Here is a 26,255-nt window from a genome sequence, read left to right as displayed (position 1 = left end):
AAATCTGTCTGCGTAGTTTTTTACAGTCTTTGCATTTTTTTGCAAGAGCGAGGATGTTTCTTTATGATTCATTAAAAAATATGAAAAAATCCCGCCAAAAATTTCCGCGAAACCCTCTTTCTAAATTCATTTTATATCCCGGCATGGCGCCAAATAAAAACATACTCATCATATACATTATTCTCATATTTTTTTATTATAAATATTATATTCATTTCCTATATCCATATAGTCTCATATGAGGCGCTGTGCTAAACGCACTTTGAACCCTATATTTTAAAGAAATACTTAAATACTTGAATGTTTTAACTTTTACATTATCATATAGACTCTCAAATTATTACGCATTTTGGCTGAGAACTATGGTCTGCGAGGTACATAGATAGAAATCAGTACCTCGCAGACTATAGTCTCTATATGGCGCCGAAAATTTTTTGGTGAAATGCGACGCATTCACCAAAATTTTCGGGCCATAGGGAAATTGGAGGGTGTGAGATACTATTACATGCTATAGTACTCATTGTTGCATGCTAAGTTCGGTCAACGATAGAAATTGAGTGGAAATTAATCGTCGAGGAAGTACGATTATGTAAAGTAAAAAATGTTGTGGATTTTTAATATTATATATTATTTTATAATAAATTTTTTGAGTCATTTTAAGAAGCACATATAATTTTTTGAAATTAAAAATTAAAAGTAGTGTCAAAGCGAATTTATTCACTTAATTTATACTCAGATTTTCTTAAATTATGAAAAAGGTTTTTGAGAACTTTTGAGGGGCGGCGTAAAGGTTTGGCGTCTAACCGTCCTGTATAAACTATTCATTTTTGAGAAGTTTACACCATAATTGAATAGTTTATGGCGTCCTGAGAGGAGATTTCGATGGGTATGGCGTCCAAAAAATAGAGAAAATGAATTTTTTCTCGATTTTTCTAAAAATTGAATTTTTAAAAAGAAAAAACAAAACGTATACATTCAAGAAAGACTATAAATGAAGATTTTTCTATTTTTTTCATTCTAAACATTTTTTGGATAATTTTTTTTAATAAATATGTGAAAGATTGAAGAAAAAGTAAATTTACTTTAAGAAAATTCGTTTACATGATGTAAGACCATAACAACTATAAATATTCAATTATTTAAAAATAAAAAAAGAAAAACAGATTAAATGTATCTCACATCAAAATCCATTGACCTAGGATGTAAGTTTCTGTTTTTAAAAGTTGATATTTTTTTTTTTAATTTTAAGAAAATTAATAGCATGTATTAAGACAATAGGAGTGAAATGATATTGACTAAACAGAAATGAGAGAATAGAGATATAATTTGATAAGCAATATTGCGAACAAATTCTGAAGTAAATTGCGATCAATAATTGAAAATTACGATCATGTACTGAAAAATGACGATCGAATTGAATGAATAGAATTATATCTAGAAAAAAATAAATTGTATTTAGAAGATGAACAAAGAAAGGTGTATGCTAAAATCATTTAACAATAAATGGAAATAAAACGAAATTGTTAAAAGAAAAAAAATGAAAATTGTTAAATAATATTATTATTTTTTGTCATAAGAATAAAAATATAGTAGTTAAAAAAGGAATTAGACTTCATATATCAATACTTTTTCTCTGTAGATGTGGAACGTTTTGCTTTTCGATCTCTTTCGATGAACTTGAAAATATAGATTATTATCGCTGAGAATCCTTCCGAAATAGGAGCTTTACGTTTAGGAGGATTGTCGGATGAATTTTGTTTTTTATTGTTTGATTTGTTGTTATGGAAGATTTTTTCTTATTTTTTTAGAATTTTGCTTGCTATTAACTGAAACTTGGTTTGACGGCCCAACAATAGCATTTGTAGTAGGAGAATTCCAATACGAGCGCATTTTCGATAATTGTTTTTCAATATGATCAAGAAGGTCCGCTTATGTTCTAGATACTAGACATTTGATTTGTAGACAGGATGGTTTTGATTTTCTGGTTCTAAATCTGTAGAGTCTGCAATATTTGAATTTTCGGAGCGAATTGGAGCTCTGAACCTTGATTTGTATGGCTTGCTCAAATTAGTTGAATTGGAGTGGATGAATTAAATCTGGATGATTTAATGTTTTCTCGTAAACGAAAAAGGGATTTGACTCCGTCAAATCCCGCGCTCACAAAAAGTGGACTTACATGTCAAATTTTAAATGCATGTAAGGTCCACTTTTATGAGTTTTAGGAAGGAATTGGAGGCCACTGAGTTACTGACATTTCATCAGTATCTCATAGCCTCCATTCCTTCGCAAAATGGGAGAAACTTTGTCCGAATAGTTAACATTCGGACAAAGTTTCTCCCATTTTAAGAAGGAATTGAGGGTAAGAGATATACCATATGAATGGATATCTCTTACCATCCATTCCTTCTAGAAAGTGTCAAACTTTGGTTAATTGCAAACTATTAACCCAAAAGTTTGGACACTTTCAAGTGGAGATGGAAGGCTTGGGGTATATATTAATACAATATACCTCAAGCCTTCCATCTCCACTACAAATGGGAAGAACTTTGTCCGAATAGTTTTAACATTCGGACAAGTTTCTCCCATATTTCAATGTAATTGCTACTGTGAGGTACTGATTTGAAGTCAAGTCAGTGCTTCACAGGTAGCAATATTCACAAAATTTAAAAACATTTTATCAGTTCGTTAGATAACCAGAGCCTCCTAGGTACTGAACCAGAATCAGTGCCTAGGGGACTCTAGTTATCTATATAAATCTGAGAAACTTTGAGGAAATTGTTCGACATTTCCTCAAAGTTTCTCAGTAATTTAGTGAGGAATGTTCGTTATCGTGTAAATATTTATAATATATACATGATAACAAACATTCCCCGCTAAAAGATGTAAAATCTTATAAGAAATAATTCCAAAAGAATAACAAATTTTATATGAAACTGAACCTTATGATGTAGTGATTCAAGATCACCGCTTCATAAGATTCAGTTTCAATCTCAAGTATCTCAAAAGTAAGGCTCTATTTTTTGCCATGTAAAGTATCACTTTTGTCAAACCGTTTTTATCGTTTTCGTTTACAACAGTTTCATTAAATAATGCCATAATTTTTTCTCTTTTTTCATTAATAAACTTAGTGATCATTGTATCTTTATCTGTTAGATCGATCGATTTGAGTATATCTGCATCATGAACTGGAATATTTTCGAACAATGAACTCGATTCTATGGAACCATATGGAGAAATCTCGTTCTGAGTCAAAGAAAGATCACTTACGTTGTATTGTTTGATAGAAAAAATTGTTTTCTCAAGTTCTTTTTGAAAGCAGTCAAGAATATAATTTTTGTAGCTATCAGTGATAACGGTTTTTATATGGCGCTCGATCTTCTGGTTATTTTTGATGGCGTTATATTTATCTAATTGGATTTGAGATATCTTCTTAATAGCTTCATAAATGTTTGGATGTTTTAACGAAGAAAATTCTGAATGCATACTCTCGAGGCAATCATTAGTGAATATTGCAGTTGCATTATTATATTGAGATATTAAATTGTAGTGCGGCAACCAAACTTTGTTGAAATAATCAATATAATCTTTGATCGAATCAACTTTATTTTGATTAATTATATGCATTGTAAGTACAAATTCTTCATGAGACATGAATGGAGTAATAGAATATAGCTTAAATAAAGAATTTTGTAAAGTATTGAAATTTTTTGTATAAAGTGCAACAAGTTTCCTGTGTAAAGCTTGTTTGAAATGAAATAGGCATCCAATTATACGGACTTTAGGGAAAATTTGTTGAAGTGCCTCTATCATTCCCTTTTCAAAATCACAATGAATTTGAATTAGCTTTGAAAATGGAATACCCTTGACAGTAAAAATATATTCAAATGCCTTCTTATAAGATTCAAATGTGCGGTTTTTCATGAATATAAATAAAAGTGGTAGATATTGATTTGTTGAAGGTTCACAAATCATAATTGTTAGCATCTGTCCTTTTTGAAAATGTTTTGGTGTAATTTTAAAAGTTCCATCGCAAAATAAATCTGTGGCTTCTTTTGCAAATTGAATTGCCTTCTCAAAACCAAAAAACATCGTCTCACAATTTGCTTGAAAATCATGGCCAATGAAAAACTGCTCGCCATTTATTAAACAAAAATTAGCAATTTCATCGTCTGTAATTTTTTCTCCAACAGAAAATTTTCTGGACTTATTATAAACTTCCCTGACCAATGAATCTTTAATTAATGGGTTTTCATCAGTACCAACAGCAAGTTCTGTCATAAATTTTTTAATCTGCTGAAAAGTGCCGTTGTCTTCAGAAAATTTTGCCATTGCCTTATTGTATATTTCTGTCAGAGTCATTGATTTATGAATATCATTTTTTTCATTTTGTAACTTTTTAAATTGTCTGCATTCGGGTATATGTTCCTTTTGTAAATCTTCGGAAACTGAACTGTTCTCAATTTTAACTAAATAACGTGCTTGACAAGAATGATCGATGCAACGGTAGTAACGTTCAATATTATTTGAATTAATAATATTTGTATGATCATGCGAATAAAGCATATCTTTGCGAACAATTGTATCAGGATATTTTCCAGTAACTGCGGGAATATTTTTAACTGCAATATAACTAAAATATCTTCTGACAGCTTTAGATTCATTTTCGGCGTATTTAATATTAAAATATTGAAGAACTTGTTTGATTATATTCGTTTTTTCATCTCTCGATGTTGATTTTTGGTATTTATCAGATTGTTCCCTGATAAATATTTTATTTTCGTCTGTAAAGTTTGCTCTTTTTTGATTAAATATAGATGATTTTCCCATTAAAAAATGAAATGATGCAAAATTTACGAAAACCGTTCGAAAATTGAATCAAAAATGAAAAGTAATACTTAAATGAGTAATTCTTTGAGATATTGGTCTTAGATTGAATGTAGCGTCATTCTTATATAGAATATATATTCATATCATCGGAAATATGATAAAAAGCATATAATAAATGTCAAAAAAGTGAACAAATAAGCAAAGATATTTTTTAAAAAACAATGAAAAGTAATACTTAAATGAGTAATTCTTTGAGATATTGGTCTTAGATTGAATGTAGCGTCATTCTTATATAGAATATATATTCATATCATCGGAAATATGATAAAAAGCATATAATAAATGTCAAAAAAGTGAACAAATAAGCAAAGATATTTTTTAAAAAACAATGAAAAGTAATACTTAAATGAGAATTCTTTGAGATATTGGTCTTAGATTGAATGTAGCGTCACAAATTTCACAAATATAATTTACTATACAATTTTATTCATTTTTTTAAAATGGCTGACGACAGTCTGTATCAACTAACTCAACTAGTCAAGCATAATGATTATTCTTCGGATTCATTAAATCAACTTTATCAATGCATAAGTACAATGACAGAAAGATCAATTGGATGCTTGAATTGGGATAAATTTTTCAAAAAAATCACAGTGACTGATGAAGTTCTTTTACATTTTTTAGCATCCGTTTTAAACATTGAAAAGATATCAGAATGTTTCAAGGATTCTATTTTTTATCACAATATTAATCTTGAAAAATTCAGTAATTTAACTGAAACAGAACAACAAACAATTTTAAATTCCTACAAAGCGGATAAATTTACATATTACATAATGTGCTCACAAATTGTAAAATCAAACTGGAACAATTTATCCCAAACTTTAGTTAATATTGCAAATCAATATTTGCCATTTTTAGATGAAGAAAAGCAAATATATATATTTACTGAAATAACTGGCAATTATCAAAATTTTGAAATTTCAGTTGCAAACTTGTTACTTTTTTATGAAAACAATGAAGAAAAATTAAGCAACTGTTTTAATTTAACATTGTTCCAGCAAATTTATTCCAAAAATGGAATCGAGCAAATGATATTTTTTGCTGCAAATACAATTTGTTGCAATAACACTTCTATCAATTTTTACAATCTCCTTGAAATTGAAGAAATGAATCCATTTGATTTTTTTTATTTCTCAATTCAATATAAAGAGATATTAAATTGCGATGATTTTCCAAAAGTTACAGAAGTAATCACAGGTTTAATCTCAGCTTCAAATATTAATGCTATTATGTGAATTTGCCAAAAAAATTTGGATAAAATTACATTTTATAAATGTAATTATTGCCATATTACCTCAATATGGAATTTTATCACAAATGCAGCAATAATTCTTCCTGATGAAGATTTATTAATCAAATTATTAAAATTCATAGAAAAAACAGAAAAAGCAACAGATGAATTATTCGAACCGGAGAATGATTTGGGTTTCTATGAATATTTAAATTCGATTTTCTCAGATATTACATCTGCGAGAAATAAGCAATTTCTCTTGGAATTTCTAAATACCCATGAAGATGACTTCACTTATGATCAAACATTGTGAGGTCATTTTTGATCAACAAATTAATTGAAATTCCGATCAAAAAAAATTCACAAATTGGATCAAAAAAATCGAATCTCAAGTTAAAAATAAAAAATTTCTACATTTTTATCAAATTTAGATTTTTTTTTCAAATCATGCGAATTGATTGAATAATTGCATATTTTATCCCATGCATCTAGAAGTATGTGTAATATTTTTGCTTTCATCAAGAAATTGTCGAATTTGATCTTAATTTTTTTTGAAAAATATACTTTTAGAAAAAGAAATAGTGATTGAATAGCTGCCCATGCTGTAAAAGGGTTATTTTTACAAGTAAAAAAATTGTTATTTTTCGAGCAAGTCGAGGCTTTTTTACCATCTTATTTTTGAAAAATTTACGAAAAATTATATCTGAAAAAACGCTTCATTTTGATATCTTACAATGATAAAATACCAATGTTGCTGGGATATAATAGCTACACCTGGACATCTACTACATTAATGCGTATGACAGGTAAAGTTGATTTCAAAAGTATAGCCTGGAAAGATTACAATAAATCAACGATAATTCAAAAAAATTTCTTATAAGTTAACATAATAAAAATTTAATTTTTATATTGCTTGTATTATACTTAAGTATATAATATATTTAAATCTTAGAATGAAAATTCGGGACGCCCTAGCTATTCAATTTTCCCTTAGGACGCCCATAAACCTCTCAAAAATGTGATGTAAATATCACAATTTTGAGAAATTTACACTAGGACGCCTTAGGACGCCAACCCCCTTTTTTACCCTTTTGAGAATGGTTTTCAAATTCCATTATTGAAAATATATAGGTATTGTATGAAATTCAAACTCTATATTTATTAAAATTCTAAATTTTTAATAAAATTACTTTTCAGAGGAATATGATTTTGAATGGTTGATTAATAAGTATAAAAATGTCTACGATTTTAAGGAGGGAATTGTTCCTTATGAGGTATACATCATAACTATATACCTCATAAGGAACAATTCCCTCTTGATAACTGGGAAACTTTCTCTGAATAACTTATCATTTGGAGAAAGTTTCCCAGCTATCTATTAGAAACTAAAGGCTGTGAGGCACTAATATATAATCAATGCCTCATAGCCTTTAGTTTCTTATTAAAAACGAGAAAACTTGTTCGAAATGATAAACAATTTCGAACAAGTTTTCTCGTTTTAAGGAGGGAATTGTTCCTTATGAGGTATACATCATAACTATATACCTCATAAGGAACAATTCCCTCTTGATATCCTGGATATTTTTGAATATATTTTTTGAATTAAAGTTCTCAAAAGTATTATCAAAAGTGATTTTTTAAAAATATCTCCAATTAATTAACTAATTAAAAGTATTATATTTTTAAAATTAAATAGTTTTTCAATTTTTTTGAAGGAATTGAGATACTTCCCACGACAATAAAATTGAGAGGTTTACATTATGACTGATCTTAGCATGCAACACTCACACCCTCCAACTCCCAATCAAAATCGCATAAAATTTGCTACTTATCTTCAGATTACCTCCCATTATAAAATATATCATTGCTATCTCATTGTACTATATTTCCACCCTATTGTATTTAAAAATATAAAATTTTTTGATAATATATTTTTATATCTTGAATTTTCAAACAATATATTCACAGATAATATAATGGGAAATCTATCTCAACCTAGCCTTAAAGTACCAAACTCCTGCTTGCATTCTCACTCACAAATATTAAACATCCATCTCCAAAAAACTAAATTCTTCACAATTTTTTAAAATTGAGAACATAAAAAACGTATGCATTCAATAATTTAAGATACTAACAAATATTAAAAACTTCAAAATATCAGATATTAACGTTTTTCAATTAAAAAAAATATCATTTTGCTTTTCAATTCGAACACAAATCTTAAATATTTTTAATTAATATCTGATTTACAGCATTATTATCCATTTATAAATCTGACAAATAAATAACAAAACCATCAGAAACAATGCCACTTTTTGTCAAAAGTGAAGTCGCGCTATTTTTCATGCACAACATGTTCACCGACATACAAAAGACTCCAACATCAGATGAAAATATTCAGCATAGAATGGAAGTACTGAAAGAAAATGTACGCAAATACAATAATCCTTTTTACTTACGACCATATAACGTTCAATCTTTGGCTGAACTCGGTGAAAATAAAAGGTTAAATTTCAACAAAACATATAGAAATGAAACATTGTTTAAAGTTCATTCAGAACCTAACCAATATGGAAACAAACCTACTTTTGTTTCTGCAGACTATGGAACTACAATGAAATGGGGTCATAAAGCTAAACCGGATAGGTGGTTCATAAACTTACAACCTCAATTCCAAGAAGTTGTAGACGCAATGGAAGTGAATGGTGAACCAGATATAACGGGTATTTTCAGCGCGGCTTTAATGCCATTGAAAGATATGAAAGATGCAGATATTTTGGACCAGTATGAAATGAACATGGCTGAGGGAAATTTAACACCTGACGTTCTAGAACATTTATCTCAAAGAACTACACAGAACCATAGAGATGGTATATTTGGTGAAGAGTTTAGAAAGAAAGTTAGGGAGAGAGAAGGAAGAGAACCTATTGTACATGACCCTGCAAACGAAAGTTTGCAAAATGTCAAAAACTTACTTTGCAGACAATGAAATGAGAAGGGATGAATATTTAAGAAAACTCAAATGGACAGTACCAAATGAAATGTTAGTATTGAAAAACATGTTCCATGACAAAATAAAACCAACTACAGAAATAAATGACGCAAGACTGAAACGTTGGGTAAAAGCTTTCCCATTCACAAAAGATATTATTGGTTACATGGAAAGAAAACCAGAATGGCTACAAAACATATATTTGGAAACGAGCTTATTCCATATGGACAAGCTATATTTGAAGAGCTTGAACCGGAAACTCAGGAAAGAGTCATGCAAACAATACGCGAAGACTCAAATACAAACTATGACAAAATCTTTCTAGGATATAGGTTACCTGAGATGGGCGACCAGAGCCCAAAGGCAAAAGGACATGGGAAATTTACAACATACTAGGTGAACATGAGGCAAAGATGCTACAACTTGAAGCAGAGGGCAAGTTACCAAAGCGACACCAAAGAAGAAGAGAAGAGTAGAACAAAGTGAAAGTAGTGAAGAAGTAACTTCATCTAGTGAAAGTAGTGGCAATGAAGGAAAAAGAAGAGTTAAAGATTCAGTTAAAAACTCAGTCAGGAAGAAAGTAAAGCTTGGTCCGAGTGGGTTCTATTATGACATATAAATCCAACTATTCTATATTTTTACCCATATGAAATGTACGCCGCTCAGAATATAACGCCAACAGTTTTGGATGCCATGAACGGAAATGTTTCCGAATGGTATAACGAATGCGACAATGCCATTAGAAGGTCAGAAATAGTTCCTGGAACTTACGAATATACAACTGCTGTTTCTTATGGAAACGTAGGTGAGTTTGGAGAAGGTTCTTCAACAACAGTAGATATTGCTTGCGACAGGTTTCATATTATTTCTATTGACAACTCATTCTTATACGTGGACCAAGACATTGAAATAAAACCTTCTGCCAAGTTGTCTGACAAGAAAGGTTGCAATGGAATTTTCTATGTCGGATACCAATATGCTCCAGAAGTTTTCATGGATATAAGATATATTCTAACTCTGACTTAGTTCAAACAGTAACATGGGCAAACTATGAATGGTTCGCTTTGAGAAACTCAGTACAACCACAAGCTAGAGAACAAACAGACCAGTATGCAACTATTGAGAAAATAAGAAGACTTGACCCTAACGTTCCAGGAGTTTATGTTGACCTTTCTGGTTCAGATGGAACTGCTGCACTAAAGTAAACTGAAACTTAGAGTTCCTTTGTCATCTTTCCTCATCTTCAGGTTTTTAAGATACTTGCCAAACTGGGCAGGAAAATTTCTATCGAACTTACTCCAAGCAAAAATAACTTAGTCATTGCATCACACAAGACCCATTCACTCTTACAGATACAGCTGGTGGAGCTGCCAGCATACCATTTGGAAAATGGTGCAAAGAGAAAGTTGACTTAGACTTTGGTTTCTCAAACCTCAACACTGAAGTAAACTACTACTTCTCAGGAACAGCAGACAACAATACTGCTTGGGTTCCTATTAAGTTCACATGCGAAAAATTTGAATGCAAGAGAATACAAAGCAGACTTGCCGTTTATATGTTGGACCCAGATATTTCAAATGCTTTAGCTGCCAAATATATTGCAGTTCCACTTATGTTCCCTATACACCAAATATCTGTCAAAGACTTTGCAGGTGAAGTTGGAAACCAAAATCCAGGAACTCCTGGTAGCAGAACAGATATTGCTTTAACAACTGCTATGAAACATGCAGACACAATGTTTGTTCTTTTCAAACGAACTATAAATGACTATTCTTGCTTCTACAACCCCGGTATTAAATATCATATAAACATAGATGGTAAATATTACCCAAGAGAAGAATATTCTACAGTTGAGGATATGAGGTCATACAACTTGACATTAGATGCTATGAACTTTAACAACAACTTCACAATAACCATTAACCCTGAAATGCAAAGTTCTATTATGCCATATGTGAAAGTATGGACTCATACAGGAGGTCAAAAAACTCAATATACAAATGGAGACCGTTCAAACTTTTGGCTTGGCATTCCATTTGCTGACTCAGAAGACTTTATGGGTGGTATTTCAACTGTTGGTACAGTAGAAATACAATATACTGGTGACAGAGACGGTCCAGATGAATTGAGAGCAAAGAAGTTTACAAAACCAATAGCACTTTTCACGGAAGATGCTCTTTGAAGATTCGTTCGATGAAACCTGCTGGGGCTCCTCAGATTGCATAACGACAGCTTCCATCGAGCAGATTTTGCAGCAGGTCAGTAAGTTGTTCTTGAACTGACTTCTCTCCGTCAAATATTGACAGTACGCCAGTTTTGACATAATATTGTAAGATAAATTACCTTTAGAAATATCTGTAAGTTTTGAGTTATATTTTTGTCTGCTTCAAGAACTTTCACCATTTCAGTTATACCAACTTTCTTTGCTTTATGAAAATATTTTGGTTCAGCAAATATTGCTATTCTATAACATTTTCCATTGTTTGTGTAAGAACTATTCTGTCATGTATTTGTATTGTTTGTGAGTATAAACTTTGTTCTGCTTCAATTCAATAAGATATCCGAATACGTCCATCTTTTTATTCTAAGTAAAATGTCATTTCCGAAAAATAGAAGCGTAAGTGTTTCAAAAGGTTTAATGGCGGTGGCAGATGTGAAGTTAAATTCACCAACTCAAACAAACAGTCAAAGTGTTATTGTCAATGTCAAAGACAGAGATGTTGAAGTGGGGAAACCATACGAAGACGAAGATGGTATACAATTGTTCCTGTAAAAGAACCAACATATCCTGAAGTTAACAGAGACTTAAGTTCTGTTGCATATATTCGAAACGACTACAACAACTGAAAGCAAAACTTCAAACTCAGGAGAAGATTTGTCAAGCTTTAAGTATAATGTTAAACTTGGTCGAACACAACCCTGTAAAAAGTGAACTCATATTGTCATTGCACCTCATGAAGTTTTGAAAGAACTATTGAAACTTTTGACAGAGGCAGACGATATAAACATCAAAGAAATAGAGCCCGACATTGGTTACTGTGGTGTTTCATATAATGTCATTGACAAGATATACGTTATGAAAGGAGGTGAAACGTTGAACTTAAAATATAGTTTCCCAGACGTTATAAAAATATTTGACGACCACAACATTTCATTAAAATTTATTTATTTGCTAAGTAAATGGCAGAAGACATAATGGTTTATACTATTACGACTAAAAACCCCGAGTCATATAATTCTATAACAACAAACTTACAAAGTCCTCAAGGACGATATTGTTAAACTAACCTTAAACACAATGACGACTAAAGCCTGTTTGCTCTTTTGACACCAGAAGACTTTATTGTTGTGAATGGTAAAAAATACTCCTTTGAAGATACTTACTCAGATATACCACCAACAGGTTTTGTTGACTTATTTAATACTTTAAGTACGGGTTGTAATATGTGCTGCAACTAGAGCAGGTTTCATTATGTTTGGATGTCCGAATGAGTTTACTATAAAACGATATGAGCTATAATACAAAACTTATTTCTGGTTTTTACTACCAACAGTTTCCTATAACAGGAAAAGGTGTCATACAAGGAATGTCTATTCCATTGACATTAAGCACACCAATTTATATATTGTTTCAAACTTAGGTTCAAAGTGTTATTCGAATGTCGACAGAAACTATTATGACCAAAAGATACTTTATGCGTATAAACAATACTTTCTCTGCTGGTTTGCCTATTGTTCATTCGAATGCAGAATTTTCAACCTTAGTGAACTCAAACACTTTGGCAAGTATAACGTTGACATTAGTTGACGCAAACTTTGTTCCTGTAAAACTTTTATGTCCTATGTATTTGTCAATGACGGCAGAAAGTTTCGAATTGGAAGATGCAACTGTTGTGAAAGTATTGTATTACAAGAACAACTTCAACAACAAATAGCTCAAGAACAACAAATGCAACAAATGCAACAACAAAGTCAAGAATAAAAAAATAATATTTTTTTTATTTTTATAAAAATGTACAGAATAGATGTTTCAGATTTTTATGACTTCCAAGCATTCAGAAATATGTGTCCATTTAGAGACTATAACAAAGCAGTCGAGAATTTGAAACGTTTAGTCATTTATGTTGACTCTGCCCCAGAATGTTATGTCATGAAAGAATGGGATGTTGTCTTTAACAAACCAAGAGCAACAATAGTGTCTGAACAAGAATGTAGACAGAAACTTAAGAAAATAAAAAGTTGTACAAGTTGGAATGAAGATTAGATGCTTGGGATATCTTATTGTCAAGTTAGAAGATTTTTCAGTTCGAGGTATAAAGTTCTATACACCTTCTCCAAACTTCTATTCTATCTTCACTGGATATAAATACGAACAAGTAGAATGGAAACACAGTATTATAGAAGCTTGGTTAGACCATGTCAAAGAAATTATATGCAATGGAAACGAAAGAGTCTATGAGTATATCTTATGTTGGTTTGCAAACATCTTACAACATCCAAGTGCTAAAAATGAAACTGCTCTCATTATAATTGGAAAACAAGGAACAGGTAAGAACACATTCTTTACAGATATCTTATGCAAACTGTTTAGAAGGTTATTCGAACCCTAATATGACAAACTTAGAAAACATCTGCGGTAAATTTAACTCTTCAATTGAGAATATGAAACTTATAGTTTGCAATGAACTTCCAAAGTATAGATACAACAAAAGTTTTAAACTCAGATGCTTTGAAGAGTCTTATAACAGATAAAGTTGGAGTTGTTGAAAGAAAGTATAAAGACTCAAGAGTTTGTGAGAATGTTGCAAACTTCATTATGGTTTCAAACAACAATGCTGTTCCGATGAAGTTAGAAAGTTCTGACAGAAGATATGTAGTTGTCAGAACGTCAGATTCTCATATGCAAGATACAGAATATTTTGACGCTTTGTCAGAATATTTGACACCTGAGTTTTACAACTATTTGTTTTCATACTTTATGACATTAGATATTTCAAAGTTCAATCCAAGACAAATTTCACATACCGAAGAGAGACAAACATTGTTAGAAGCAAACAAGAGTGTATATGAACTGTTCGTAGATGAAACTGACTTTGTGTCATTAGATGAAAAGTCTTTATATGATGAATATAAACAATATTGTCAAGAGTATGGTTATATGGCAGCTTCTAAACGTACATTCTTGGCAAATGTCAAAAGTCTTTTAGATGTTCAGAATGGTGTATATACAAAGAAAATTTTTTCTGAGTAAATTTTAAAAAAAATATTTTTTTATCCGATAGAAAAAGATGGCAAAATTCATCTCAGTAAATAAGTGCATGACAGAAGTCAAAGATAAGTTAGCTCCATTCGCATATTTGAATGGTTACTTCTACAATTTTGAAAAGTCTACATTTGACAAAATTTGGAACATTGCACCAGTTAAGTTTGCTGTTGTTAGAAAAAGTGGTGCAACTTTTGAAGACTTATACATTGACGGTATGTTGACAGTCAAAGAAAATTTTGACAGAAGGTTCTCAAACCTTAAAGAAGGCAAAGCATACAAACTTGTTATACTTATGAACCAAAGAAGACAGACGACTATGAATATTATGAGTCTAAAGTTGTAGAAGTTCAAGGTAAATTGGGAAAAAATTTTAGAGTCTAAGCCAGTTTTACTCCTAAAGAGGAAGAGAACATTGACATTGACCCAGAAATGTTCTAAAAATAAAATTTTATTTTTACATGTCAAATTTCTTTTTCTCTGGAACTGGTTCAGGTTCTTTCTTCTCTTCTACTTTTTTCTCTTTCTTTTCTCTCTTCTTCTTTTCTGGTGGAGTTATGTCAAATTTCTCCGAACCATATTTATGTAAAAGTTCTTTGTCCTTTAATAGCTCATCTATTCTGTTTTCTATTTCATCTTCAAGAACAGCGCATGTGTCTTCTTTGCATTCTAAGAACTTTTGTTGGACTTCATCTTTCCAATCGGTGTCATCTCTGTCAACAAGTCTGTCATGACAATTTTAAGACTGCTCTTTGTAATGTTTTATGGTTCTTGTCATATTCCCAGAAACAGAATTTTAGAACAAATTCACCTTTCTTGTTTACACTATGTAAGATTTTATGGTCGACAGATGTTTTGCTGTCAAAAAGTTTGTCTCGAATATAGATAGCGAAATCGCTAGACATTTTCTAAAAGATAAAAATTTTAATTTTTCTAAAAATATGTTAGAAAAAAGTTTGCTGACATTGACAAGAAATTTGAGAATGTTTTGAAGAAGAACAAGAAGAAATTAGAAAATGCTCAGATAAAACCTATACAAGAAAAGTTCTTATTTGCTCAGAATGGTATAACAGGTCTAATTGCACCACCTGGGTCGGGTAAGACTTTCACTTATCTTAAAATGGCTGCACAACAACAAGAACTAGATGAGAAGAACCCATTCTATGAGTTAGTAGTAATTTGTTCGACTTCTGGTCAATTTGACCAAACCGTCAATTCGTTTAAAGATATTATAAAGAAGTCTAAGTTAGTATGTATAAAGGATACTGAGTTGTTAGATTGGATAAAGAAGTACCAAAGAAGGGTTTTGAAGTATAATGCTATAAATGAGTATATAAATTCGAAGTTTAAAGCCCTAAATGAGGAAATGCAGAGAATATTAGAGAAGAAACACTCAGAAACAAACAGAAAGAGATAGAAATACATTTCGAAGAAATTGCAATCTTACGATTGGAAGACTTACCCTCATAGATGTCTTTCTTATCTTAGATGACTTTGCTTCTCATCCTTGTTAAAAACAGAGAACAAGATATGTGTCGAATTCTTAAGAAGCTCAGACACTTTAACATCTCAGTTGTCATTTGTGTACAGACAGCAAAGAGTTTAAGTAAGGATGTTAAAAGAATACTTACTGACATAATACTTTTTCCCGGATTGTCCGAAGACGATTTCATGGAACTTATGAAAGAGTCCATGGCAGGTAAGTTTGACAGACATTGAACTATGGGAGAAGTACAAAGTCATACAAGACCCTCATACTTCTTTTCAGAATTCATATCTACGCAAACAAAGTTCAAATTGTAAAAAGTCAAGCTTGAAAAATGTAAGTGTTTAGTCTTAGTAAGGATATCTCTTCGCGAAGCAAATACCATTGCTGAGTTTTATGTACGTGAAGAGAAGTACAATGAATTCAATTACGAGTACAATTGCAATGACAACTAAGGCAACTATTTTTGTCTTTTGCCAGCAAGAGTACTTCTTCTCTTCCAATGGTTCGGCAGAACTATACTCACTCATGAGAAACGCCAAAACGGTTTAATAGAAAAAGTGTCATTTTTTTCATGTCCGAAGACTCGAAGGTGCAACACTTCCAAAATACCGACGAACTCAGAAGAGCAGCATGGCAGTATCTTCTTGACAACTTCTTTGAGTTCTCCAGGTACACCTTGGAAAATGCTGAAGAACTCCGACACAGAGAATTTGGAGAAATTGCACTCCAATACTATCTTGACAAACAAAGGGTAAATTAAGACTAAAAACTTAACGTTTAAAAAGTGACATTTTTATGAGCTCCGAGTCACCGAGAAAACTTGGTCAGATGTTAGCAGCTTACTTCCCTGAGGAGGATGGAAGCGTTACATACATCAGGTTCAAAAACAACGAACCTGGAATTGCGTACCAAATTCGCAATTACATGACCATGGAAGAGTACGAAAGGTTTCTACAAGAGAAACCAGCTCTAAACAACTCAGAAAAGAAAGAGTAAAAAGTTTAATTCGTAATTGTTTATTTTTTTACTTGTAAGGGCAAGCTGCAAGTATGAAGTCGACTATCTCCGTCTTTGTTTTGACGAGCTGGACGGCTCTTGCGAGTACGTCTGTTTTGCGGTCTCCAGCTTGTGTCTGACCTTCGTAATTGCGCATGTTCTTGAGAGCTCCAACTGTAAATGGCTGTAAGATGAAGAGTCTCTCAGACTGCTTGAGGTAGTCGTCTCTGTCTTTGACCGAATCTGTGGTACGAGTCGAATCGGTCGATTTGAGGGAAGAGACTGAAAGCCTGTCGTCTTCCATTGGAGCTGTAGCATACTCTTTGCGTAAGCGGTTCAGACCTTCTTCGAAGTCTTGGTCTCTCTTCGATTGAGATTGGAATTGGAATTGCTGGGGTGGAGCTTGCTGGAACAACCAAGGGTTGGGGAAGTAAGGCATAGGCTGAGGAGGGTAGTTCGGGAAGCCTTGTGGTGGGTAGTAACCTTGAGGTGGAAATTGGTAGTAATTCGGAGGTACTTGCTGGAACTGAGGTTGCTGAGGAGACTGTTGTGGTTCTTTAGGTTCCTCTGGTTTGGGAATGGACTCGGTTGGTGGGACGTCAGTCATCCGTTTGTGGCTTAACCGTCGGACCACAACGATAAAAATCTCTGCTACTAGTAGTACTTTTACTGACAGTAGCAGTACTTTTTCTGACAGTAGCAGTACTTTTACTGACAGTAGCAGTACTTTATCGTCGAAAACCCTCTCAAATTTTCCTTTTTACTGACAGTAGCAGTACTTTTTCTGACAGTAGAAGTACTTTTTCTGACAGTAGCAGTACTTTATCGTCGAAAACCCTCTCAAATTTTCCTTTTTACTGACAGTAGCAGTACTTTTTCTGACAGTAGAAGTACTTTTTCTGACAGTAGCAGTACTTTTGCTGACAGTAGCAGTACATTTACTGACAGTAGCAGTACTTTATCGTCGAAAACCCTCTCAAATTTTCCTTTTTACTGACAGTAGCAGTACTTTTTCTGACAGTAGCAGTACTTTATCGTCGAAAACCCTCTCAAAATTTCCTTTTTTCTGACAGTAGCAGTACTTTTTCTGACAGTAGCAGTACTTTTACTGACAGTAGCAGTACTTTATCGTCGAAAACCCTCTCAAATTTTCCTTGTTACTGACAGTAGCAGTACTTTTACTGACAGTAGCAATACATTTACTGACAGTAGCAGTACTTTATCGTCGAAAACCCTCTCAAATTTTCCTTGTTACTGACAGTAGCAGTACTTTTACTGACAGTAGCAATACATTTACTGACAGTAGCAGTACTTTATCGTCGAAAACCCTCTCAAATTTTCCTTTTTACTGACAGTAGCAGTACTTTTTCTGACAGTAGAAGTACTTTTTCTGACAGTAGCAGTACTTTTTCTGACAGTAGCAGTACTTTTACTGACAGTAGCAGTACTTTTACTGACAGTAGCAGTACTTTATCGTCGAAAACCCTCTCAAATTTTCCTTTTTACTGACAGTAGCAGTACTTTTTCTGACAGAAGAAGTACTTTTACTGACAGTAGCAGTACTTTTACTGACAGTAGCAGTACTTTATCGTCGAAAACCCTCTCAAATTTTCCTTTTTACTGACAGTAGCAGTACTTTTTCTGACAGAAGAAGTACTTTTACTGACAGTAGCAGTACTTTTTCTGACAGTAGCAGTACTTTTACTGACAGTAACAGTACTTTTACTGACAGTAGCAATGGTCGAGGTCGAACCTACCGACGAGGTAATTTACCTAATTGAAATTAACGAGCTTGTTAAAGACTTCCTCAGGCAGAATGTAAAAGGCAAGCTTGTTAACGGTTGGATAAAGGGAAGGGCTGCCTTGAATCTCGAGATTTCGACTGGAATTCCAATTGAGGTACCAGAAGGCACTCCTTTCGACGACATAAAGCAAGCAAAGAAGGAAGCCATTATAAAGTTCTTTGCCAAGCGTCCTTGGATACTACTTCCAAACAGAGAGAACCCTTTCCCAAGAATGAACCAAATTCTCAAGGGTCTTCTTCACTTCTCTGGTCAGCCGTTCTACATAACCTGTGAAGGCGACATTCAGCCAGTTCAGTAAACATCTCATTTTTAACTCACTTTTTTTATGTTTTTACTCACACTCGTACTCACCCGGTATGAGTACACATATGTCAACTGTGAACCTTGTAGTGACCGGTCTTCCTGCAAATGCAAGTTTGGTCAATACACAGTTTATGGTGGCAAGAAAGACAGTGGGGAATGCGCGCTCGAGAGAGAATTGAAATTCCAGACCCAACTCCAACAAGAACTCTCAAGTTACCAGAGACTCGTGTGAAGAAGAAGTCATATAACAAAGCACTTATAGCCATATACATGGCACGTTTAGAGTAAAAACATTTTTTTCATTTTTTGAATGAAGCAAGTTAAATTCGTCCCACACCAATCTCAATGGACCGATGAAGAGTTTCAAGCCATGGTTGAAGGCGTTGAGAACGACATAGACGGCGAACTTGAAGGAGCTCAAACCACAATTGCAACCAAAATTGCACAAGTCAAAGAAGAGATAGCTCCACTTAAAGCTACCAAAGCTACTCTTGACCTCATGGATACTTACCGTTTAGAAGTAAAGAGTGGAATAAGACAATTAAAATTGAAACTTCTAAACTACGAAGCTATACTCCAAAAGTTAGCAGAAATGAGAAGACTTTACCAAAGCTACTTACATGTAAGGGACTTACCTTCAAGCAGTCCGACCAAAGATGAATTTGTTGACATTGTCCCAATTTTGTCCGAAAGTCAGCTTAGATGTTTTGAACTGCTCCCAACATATCCAGAATATGAAAATTTGCCTGAACTCTTTCGGTTCCTCAAAAAACGTTTTTTGGTTCTCATGTTCGAAACTTTTATCGGAAGAGACAACAAACGTTCAGAAGAAGAGCAAGATATGATTTTAAACTTGTTGTATGACTTAACTGTCATAACCAGCTTTTTGAAGTAAAACCGTCATTCTCAAACCACTTCATTTTTTCGATGTCCGAACAAGCACCGAAGCCAAACTCAATGGAAGATGTCCTTTCAAGGTTGCCAGACAAGCGCCCAGTTCAACTTCAAATTATGAATTTGAAAGCTCATCTGACAAACACCATTAAGACTCTCCAAAGTAGTCTTATGACAGAGATGAAGGAACTTAAAGGTGAGTTCCTCATGAACCAAGCTTCCAATGAGAAAGTCCTGAACGATTTCTCAGAATCGTTGCGCAATTACGAGAGAGAGAACCGAGACCTTGCCAGACTCATCTACCGTTTCTTCGAAGAGATAGACGCCATCTGGAAGGTACTCGGAAAGGACAGAGCATGCAACACCGTACTTCGTGAGTACCAAATTGAAGAAGGAATTGTCGAGGAAGAAGAGGAAGAAGAGGAAGAAGAGAAACACGAAGAAGAGGAAGTTTGGGCAACCCTTGTTGCCGATGACGCTTACGAAATTTCCCAACCCTACCCATACCAAATCCGCAACAAGGAGACAGGCAAGGTTCTTACCCCAGTCCTCAACAACTTGGGACACTTGAACCTTAACCTTCGGAATCGCGGTTCAATCTCCATGGGCAAGCTTGTCGCAATTCAATGGGTTCCAAATCCAGACAAGAAGACGAAGGTCAGACACATTGACGGTGACAAGCTCAACAACCGTAAGGAGAACCTCGAGTGGTTCTAAGAGTAAAAAAAAATTATTTTAGGGGGAAACCCCAAGTAAATTTAAGTTTTTATTTTTGGTATTGTACCAATTTTGGAATGTAAACCACATCCCAACCTCTGTACGTGAGTCTTGGGTCCACGTCTAAGACCCTTCTGTAGCAATTCCAAGCCCGAGCAAATTCAATTGTCAACCACTCGTCTCCTCTGTAGTCTTCAATCCATTCTTTGAAGAGACGGTTGAGTTCGAGCCTGGAATATCTCTTGCCTGGGTCCGAGACCAACATTTGGTTGAACTGGACGAAGCGCTCAGGGATGTACGCCATTAAAAAAATGTCACTTTTTTGAAAAACGTTTTTACTTCATGCAATGTTTAACTATTTCACCATCTTCTTTAACACCCCAGTACTTACGCTTAGAGAGGACATGAACTTCGGTGAAAATTTTGTCCAATTTGAATTGACCCATCTTTTCACCGACCATTCCCATTTCAATGAGTTTGTTGTATCCTTCTTCGTTCGTCATGAGTGCGTCAATGTTCTCATAGTAAACCTTGACTTTTGATTTGACTTCGGAGAAGAATTTGTTGTACTCGTCAAGGACTGCTTTTGCGAACTGAGGGTAAGACCAATGTTCGACAATAGGTTTTAATGTGGTTACTAAGCCACTTTGACCTTGAGTGAATTCGTACTTCAAAACAAAAGGGAAAAACCTTTCAACAAAGTTGTCGACCTTCTCATAATGTTTACTCTTCATCTCTTGAGGTTTCTTAATGGAATATCCCCATGTCGAATTCATAAGCAATTTGAGTGTCATTGCAAGTTTGGGGTTTGAAGCTTTCCTAATATCATACAGTTGTTGTATGACTTTTCCAACTGTATAGTTCCTTCCCGGGAACTCACCATCTTCGTTTGGAATTCCAGTCGGAATATATTGGACAAACCTCATGTATGCAGCGTTAAGGTCGACATAGTATATCTTTTCATCTGAGTCGAACTTGTCGCAACCAATTGGTCCAGTTTGTGGAAATTCAAGTGGGTCTCTTATCTTCTGAGAAACTTCTCCTGTTATCTCATAAACATCGTCGAAGCAACCTGTTTCATATAAAACCTTCTGACCTAACTCAGATGCTCTCCAATACAATTTGACGTCAATTGGATGTCTCAATGGAAGTTTGTTTATAGCATCTTGAAGTTCTTGCAACCTCATTGGAAGTTCTTCTGGTTCAGGTTGGTATCCGAACAAACCAACTCCTTGTGGAACTGTGTACTTCTTTTGTACTAGAACTTTGTCTGGAACAACTTTTGGTTTTGCTAACAATGAAAAGGTTGTTTCGTCTTTTGGTACAAAAGTTTCTGTCAGCTTGTCATCTGGAATTGGTTCCAACAAACCTTTCTCGAAAAGAATGTTTACAGCTCTGACAATGTTGCACTTACTTTTACCAAAGAATGGGTTTGTAAGACTTTCGTTCAACATGAAGTGGTTGTGGACAATTACAATCTTCAACCATGGCAATTTGAACTCAACAACATAGTCGTCATGTGAAGAACCTTTCTCAGTCGGAATGTTGACTCGGATATTGACATTTGCCAACGGTGCAATTTTTGCCAATTGACCTCTGAGAATGTACCTTGTCTTCACACATGACTCAAGATACTTCATCTTCTCATCTGTAACAAGACCAGAGTTCCTGAGACATGTAAGAATGCAAGGTTCGTTGACAATTGTTTCAATTGAATTGTAAATTCCATACCTTGTCAAGTCAATGTCAGACTTATTTATGAACGGGAAGTATCCAGCATGTTGTCTGACTGCTTGAGGGTTAGGTTGGTACCATTCGAACTTGACACTTGCAATTCCTTCAATTGCATTCAAAATGTCTGAGTCGGAGTCAACCATTTGTTCTCTCTTTGTAGTCTTGAAAGCGTCAAGAAGTTTTGCGGCTGTTTGTTCATTGCCATGTGCATAGTAAATGTGACCATCCAAATCTGTTATGGTCAATCTGAGATTGTGTCCTTTCTTATTTCCGTCTTATGCAGCAAGTACTCCCATGAAGCCTTCTTTGTTCTTTCCTTCGTCAAAGTTTACTGTAAAGGTTCGACCAGATGTAATTTGACTTCTAACTTCACGATACTTTTCATATGCATATCTTGTTCTTTCCATGGGAGCATGTGCGTCTTCACCTTTTCCTTTTTTCCTTCTCAAAGGATGCAATTGTTCGTCATGTTTCCAGTAGAATCTGGCAAAGCCGTCGTGTCCTTCAACTTGAGGTTCACTAACATCGAAAGGCATGTCCATAAGACGTTCTTCTTCTAACCTCTCTAGTCTGTTTGGATAATTGGCACGTGCTGTTTCCAAATCCATTTCGTAGCGAAGACCAGACAATTTGTCATAGACTTTTATGGGTCTTCCCTTCCTATATTTAAAATTCTTCGAAACTCTCCAACCATATCTTTGTAACTCTGCTTTTATTCTAGCAGACTTTCTATCCATTCTATATGGGGGCATTTTTATAAAAATAAAAAAATATTTTTTTCTTTACTTTACATAACCGCCTGCTGCCATAAGTCTTTGACGCCAACCCATACCAGCTAATGAAGGTTGACTTGGTTTAGTTTGGAAACTAAACTTTGGTTTTGGTTTATCTTCAGTTTTTGGTTTTTCTTCTTCTATCGGTTTTTCGTCACTTTTCGGTTCCTCTGACTTTACTTCACTTGCAGGAACAGTTGTGTCGTCAACATCTTCATAAATATCATATGCCATTTGTTTTTGTTTTCCTTTCAACTTTTTGTGTTTGTTGTAAAGTTTAGAATATTTCGACTCTAAGTCAATGAGATGTTCTATAATGAACTGTTGGTCAGTGAAGTAAACTTTTCCATCTGTTGTCTCGAAAGCTCCTTCAGACTTCAATATTTTATTTGTAAGGGTCTGTTTTTTTTTTGAGATACTAGCCGTTCCATTTCTATGAAAAGTGACTTTATAGTTAGGGTTTGTATTTCCAGACCTGGCACTTTCTATTATTGAATTTTTCTCTTCATCTGTAAGTTCTTTGACGGGTTTTGACAATGGTTCTGAACTTTTTGTTTGCGGTGTCAAATCTACCGTTTCAACTTCTTCGGTCATTTCATCTCAATAAAAAAATTTAATTTGGTTTGTTTTCAACTGGTTGTTTAGGTTTTTTAAGTCGGTCTAAAACTTCTTGAGGTATAGGAAGAACTTTACAAACACGTGGTGTAAAAGGTGGTCTTCCATGACTTATTCTGTTTAAAGCTGCATTGTTCATTTCATCTCAATAAAAAACTTTACATTCTCCACGTTTGAGGCGGTTGAGGTTGGTTATTGTTTACCCACTGTTGTGCATGGTTATATCCTCTGTTAAAGAATCTTTCACCTTGGTCCATATAGTGTCCTGCTTGGTTATAGTAGTCATTTGCTTTGTTATAATAGTTTCCTGCTTGTCTTCCTACATTGTCCATCCATCCTTGAACTTTTCCTCTTGTTTCAGGATTTGGAATAAGATTTGTTGCATCTCGTGCTACATCCCAACCTTTCTGTACAGTTTGTATAATAGGTTGTGCTTTCTCTTTAAGTATACCTAATGTACTCAAAATCTTCCTTCCAACTCCAAATACACCTCTGGCTATTGTTCCCACTGTGGGTAAAAATCTAGATGCGACTCCTGCTAATGCGCCAAATAAACCCATTTCTTATGGGTTAAAAAATGACGAATCCAAACAAGGACCCGTATGTTTCTAAGGCAACAAAGAAAGCACTCATGATAAAAATCTTTAGTTCAACACCAAATGCTTGGTTTATGGATATCTTGGAAAACATTCCGAGAGTTAGAACAGATGGACCTCCATACTGGTTAATATTTGTTGGTCAAAACACAAGATACTGTGAAGCCATACCATTACAGTCCAAAGCTATTTTAGATATCTTAGCAGCTTTGACAATATTCGTTGACAAATACCATCCAACAAAACTGACATCTGACTGTGAAAGTTCTTTCAAATCAGATGATGTAAAAAACTATCTGCGTTCAAAAAATGTAAACCAATATTTCATTGTCGACCAAAACCATTCTGCTCTTGGTGTCATTGACGGTTGTATAAAAATGTTAAGAGACTTAAACCAACCACAAGGTGGTGAAGCAAATGAAATGTCATATGACGACAAATATAGACACTTCTCCATGGCAAAGATGAGACAAGTTTTAAATATTTACAATAACCGTAAACAAAAAGGTTTGGGAAACCACTCCCCCGAAGAAATGAAAAACAACCCTGACTTAGAGAAAGACTATATATTTAATAATTTAGTCAAAAGAGACAAACAAGAAAGAATGCCGGGATTCAAACTTCAGAAAGGTGACAAAGTAAAAATAGAAATACCTAAACGCGACCCATAAGAAAATACTATTGACTATGACAACAATGGGAACCCGACAGGTACTCACATTCGTGTTCGTAAAAATAGAAGAAAGTATACAAGAGAATATTATGAAGTTTTAGGCAAACATGGCAAAATGTACACACTGCAAGCAGAAGATAAAACTACTATTGTCAGACCTCGTTTCAAACTTGTCAAAGTTCAAGGTGGTATACTTTCAAAGACAGTTCCTAACAAATATAAGACAACTCCTGACGAATATGCTAAAGAAGTTGAAAATGACGACTAAGCAATTCTATACCATGCGTAAACTGTCATGTAAGGTGGCATGTATTCTTTACTTTGTCCCGTTGTTTGCGTATATCCTGAAACGAAATGTGTATGGTTTCCTTCTCCCTGCGTGTTATTCCAGTAACAATTTATAGCAAACTTAACGTCCTCTTTAACATCATATCCTTTACCTTTTGTCATTCCTGACCAATCCCAATATCTATGACTATGCCAACCTGCTTGAGATGTACTTAAATCTATGTAGTGACTGTGTGCAGGTAAATTTTCACCTGAAATCGTTTTACTTCCACATGTTTCCTTTGAAGAGTTTGCACAATACAAAAACCTGTCGACTATTTGTTCCCATGCACCAACACCTAACATTACTTGAGGACCTCTTGCATCCATAGATGTATAAATAGAACCTACTGGGTTCATTAAATCAAACATATGAGATATTATAGGATTGTCTCTTTTGAACTTAAAATATAGTGCAACTATTTCAGGTTTCTTCTGGTTTGTGTCAGAATATTTTTTATAATATAATCTTATGTTTTCAGGGTAAGTAAAGTCTTGACTATAATATTTATTTCTGTCATCTGTATAATAATATACTATTCTCGTTTTTTCTATTGCATTATATCTTTTATATCTATAATAATCTAAATATAATGTTAGCTTTTGTTCATCTACATGTGGTGTTCTGTCGTCATCTCCATAGTCATAATAATGTGGTGCCGGAGCTGGGTCAGGTAATATCATATCCACCATTTCATAAACTCTTAAATATTTCTTTTGTTCGTCTCCATATAAGTTTAAGTAGCAGTTGTTGTCTAATGGAACTTTAACTTGTGTACCATCATTCTTTTTATAGTTTACATACATTTCATTGTTATTTTTCGGAATGAGTTTATACCGTGTACCATTTTTTAAGGACTGTACCAACTGCCATCTAAAATATTTATTTTCTTCATTGACAGAAAAGTCACCAACAATAGTTTCAATATTTTTTGTTCCTATCAAACTTTGGTATAT

At 33.8% G+C, this 26,255-nt stretch overlaps 7 protein-coding genes and 7 pseudogenes across 14 annotated transcripts in view, besides 5 other annotated features; 8 read left to right on the top strand and 6 right to left on the bottom strand.

Moving 5' to 3' along the window:
* TVAGG3_1052720 overlaps positions 1–178 on the bottom strand; it is a 694-nt pseudogene extending 516 nt beyond the window's left edge. Inside the window, exon 1 of the mRNA in view lies at positions 1–178. This exon is cut by the window's left edge and continues 516 nt beyond it. Coding sequence covers positions 1–178 — 178 coding nt within the window.
* Positions 1–268: part of a mobile genetic element that runs on past the window's edge.
* A 509-nt stretch (positions 269–777) lies between these two features.
* Positions 778–2,114: a mobile genetic element.
* Positions 2,115–3,076: a mobile genetic element.
* Positions 3,077–7,209: a mobile genetic element.
* On the top strand, positions 5,328–6,125 carry TVAGG3_1052680 (histidine kinase family; the record flags this gene model as incomplete). The annotated part of the gene is made up of 1 exon (XM_051255785.1): positions 5,328–6,125. The coding sequence occupies one exon, from the start codon at positions 5,328–5,330 to the stop codon at positions 6,123–6,125; it is 798 nt and encodes a 265-aa protein (XP_051081359.1).
* A 1,469-nt stretch (positions 7,210–8,678) lies between the features above and the next one.
* Positions 8,679–26,255: part of a mobile genetic element that runs on past the window's edge.
* Positions 9,456–9,732, top strand: TVAGG3_1052660 (annotated as a pseudogene). Its single transcript has one exon. A coding segment is annotated over exon 1 (277 nt).
* On the top strand, positions 13,725–14,364 carry TVAGG3_1052650 (annotated as a pseudogene). The gene has a single exon. A coding segment is annotated over exon 1 (640 nt).
* On the top strand, positions 14,432–14,817 carry TVAGG3_1052640 (annotated as a pseudogene). Its single transcript has one exon. A coding segment is annotated over exon 1 (386 nt).
* TVAGG3_1052630 lies at positions 14,834–15,281 on the bottom strand (annotated as a pseudogene). The gene has a single exon. A coding segment is annotated over exon 1 (448 nt).
* On the top strand, positions 16,661–16,861 carry TVAGG3_1052620 (uncharacterized protein; the record flags this gene model as incomplete). Its single annotated transcript, XM_051255784.1, has 1 exon — positions 16,661–16,861. One exon carries the CDS (start codon positions 16,661–16,663, stop codon positions 16,859–16,861), a length of 201 nt encoding a protein of 66 aa, XP_051081358.1.
* Positions 16,890–17,468, bottom strand: TVAGG3_1052610 (uncharacterized protein; the record flags this gene model as incomplete). Its single annotated transcript, XM_051255783.1, has 1 exon — positions 16,890–17,468. One exon carries the CDS (start codon positions 17,466–17,468, stop codon positions 16,890–16,892), a length of 579 nt encoding a protein of 192 aa, XP_051081357.1.
* TVAGG3_1052600 lies at positions 19,280–19,559 on the top strand (annotated as a pseudogene). Its single transcript has one exon. A coding segment is annotated over exon 1 (280 nt).
* Positions 19,897–20,580, top strand: TVAGG3_1052590 (HNH endonuclease family; the record flags this gene model as incomplete). Its single annotated transcript, XM_051255782.1, has 1 exon — positions 19,897–20,580. The coding sequence occupies one exon, from the start codon at positions 19,897–19,899 to the stop codon at positions 20,578–20,580; it is 684 nt and encodes a 227-aa protein (XP_051081356.1).
* TVAGG3_1052580 (uncharacterized protein) lies at positions 20,630–20,884 on the bottom strand (the record flags this gene model as incomplete). The annotated part of the gene is made up of 1 exon (XM_051255781.1): positions 20,630–20,884. The coding sequence occupies one exon, from the start codon at positions 20,882–20,884 to the stop codon at positions 20,630–20,632; it is 255 nt and encodes an 84-aa protein (XP_051081355.1).
* Positions 23,097–23,681, bottom strand: TVAGG3_1052570 (phage tail repeat-like family; the record flags this gene model as incomplete). The annotated part of the gene is made up of 1 exon (XM_051255780.1): positions 23,097–23,681. One exon carries the CDS (start codon positions 23,679–23,681, stop codon positions 23,097–23,099), a length of 585 nt encoding a protein of 194 aa, XP_051081354.1.
* On the bottom strand, positions 23,861–24,262 carry TVAGG3_1052560 (uncharacterized protein; the record flags this gene model as incomplete). Its single annotated transcript, XM_051255779.1, has 1 exon — positions 23,861–24,262. One exon carries the CDS (start codon positions 24,260–24,262, stop codon positions 23,861–23,863), a length of 402 nt encoding a protein of 133 aa, XP_051081353.1.
* On the top strand, positions 24,280–24,940 carry TVAGG3_1052550 (annotated as a pseudogene). Its single transcript has one exon. A coding segment is annotated over exon 1 (661 nt).

The sequence above is a fragment of the Trichomonas vaginalis genome, chromosome I (assembly GCF_026262505.1).
Source record: "Trichomonas vaginalis G3 chromosome I, whole genome shotgun sequence".
Taxonomy (NCBI): domain Eukaryota; phylum Parabasalia; order Trichomonadida; family Trichomonadidae; genus Trichomonas; species Trichomonas vaginalis.
This window is presented reverse-complemented; position numbering and strand designations above follow the sequence as displayed.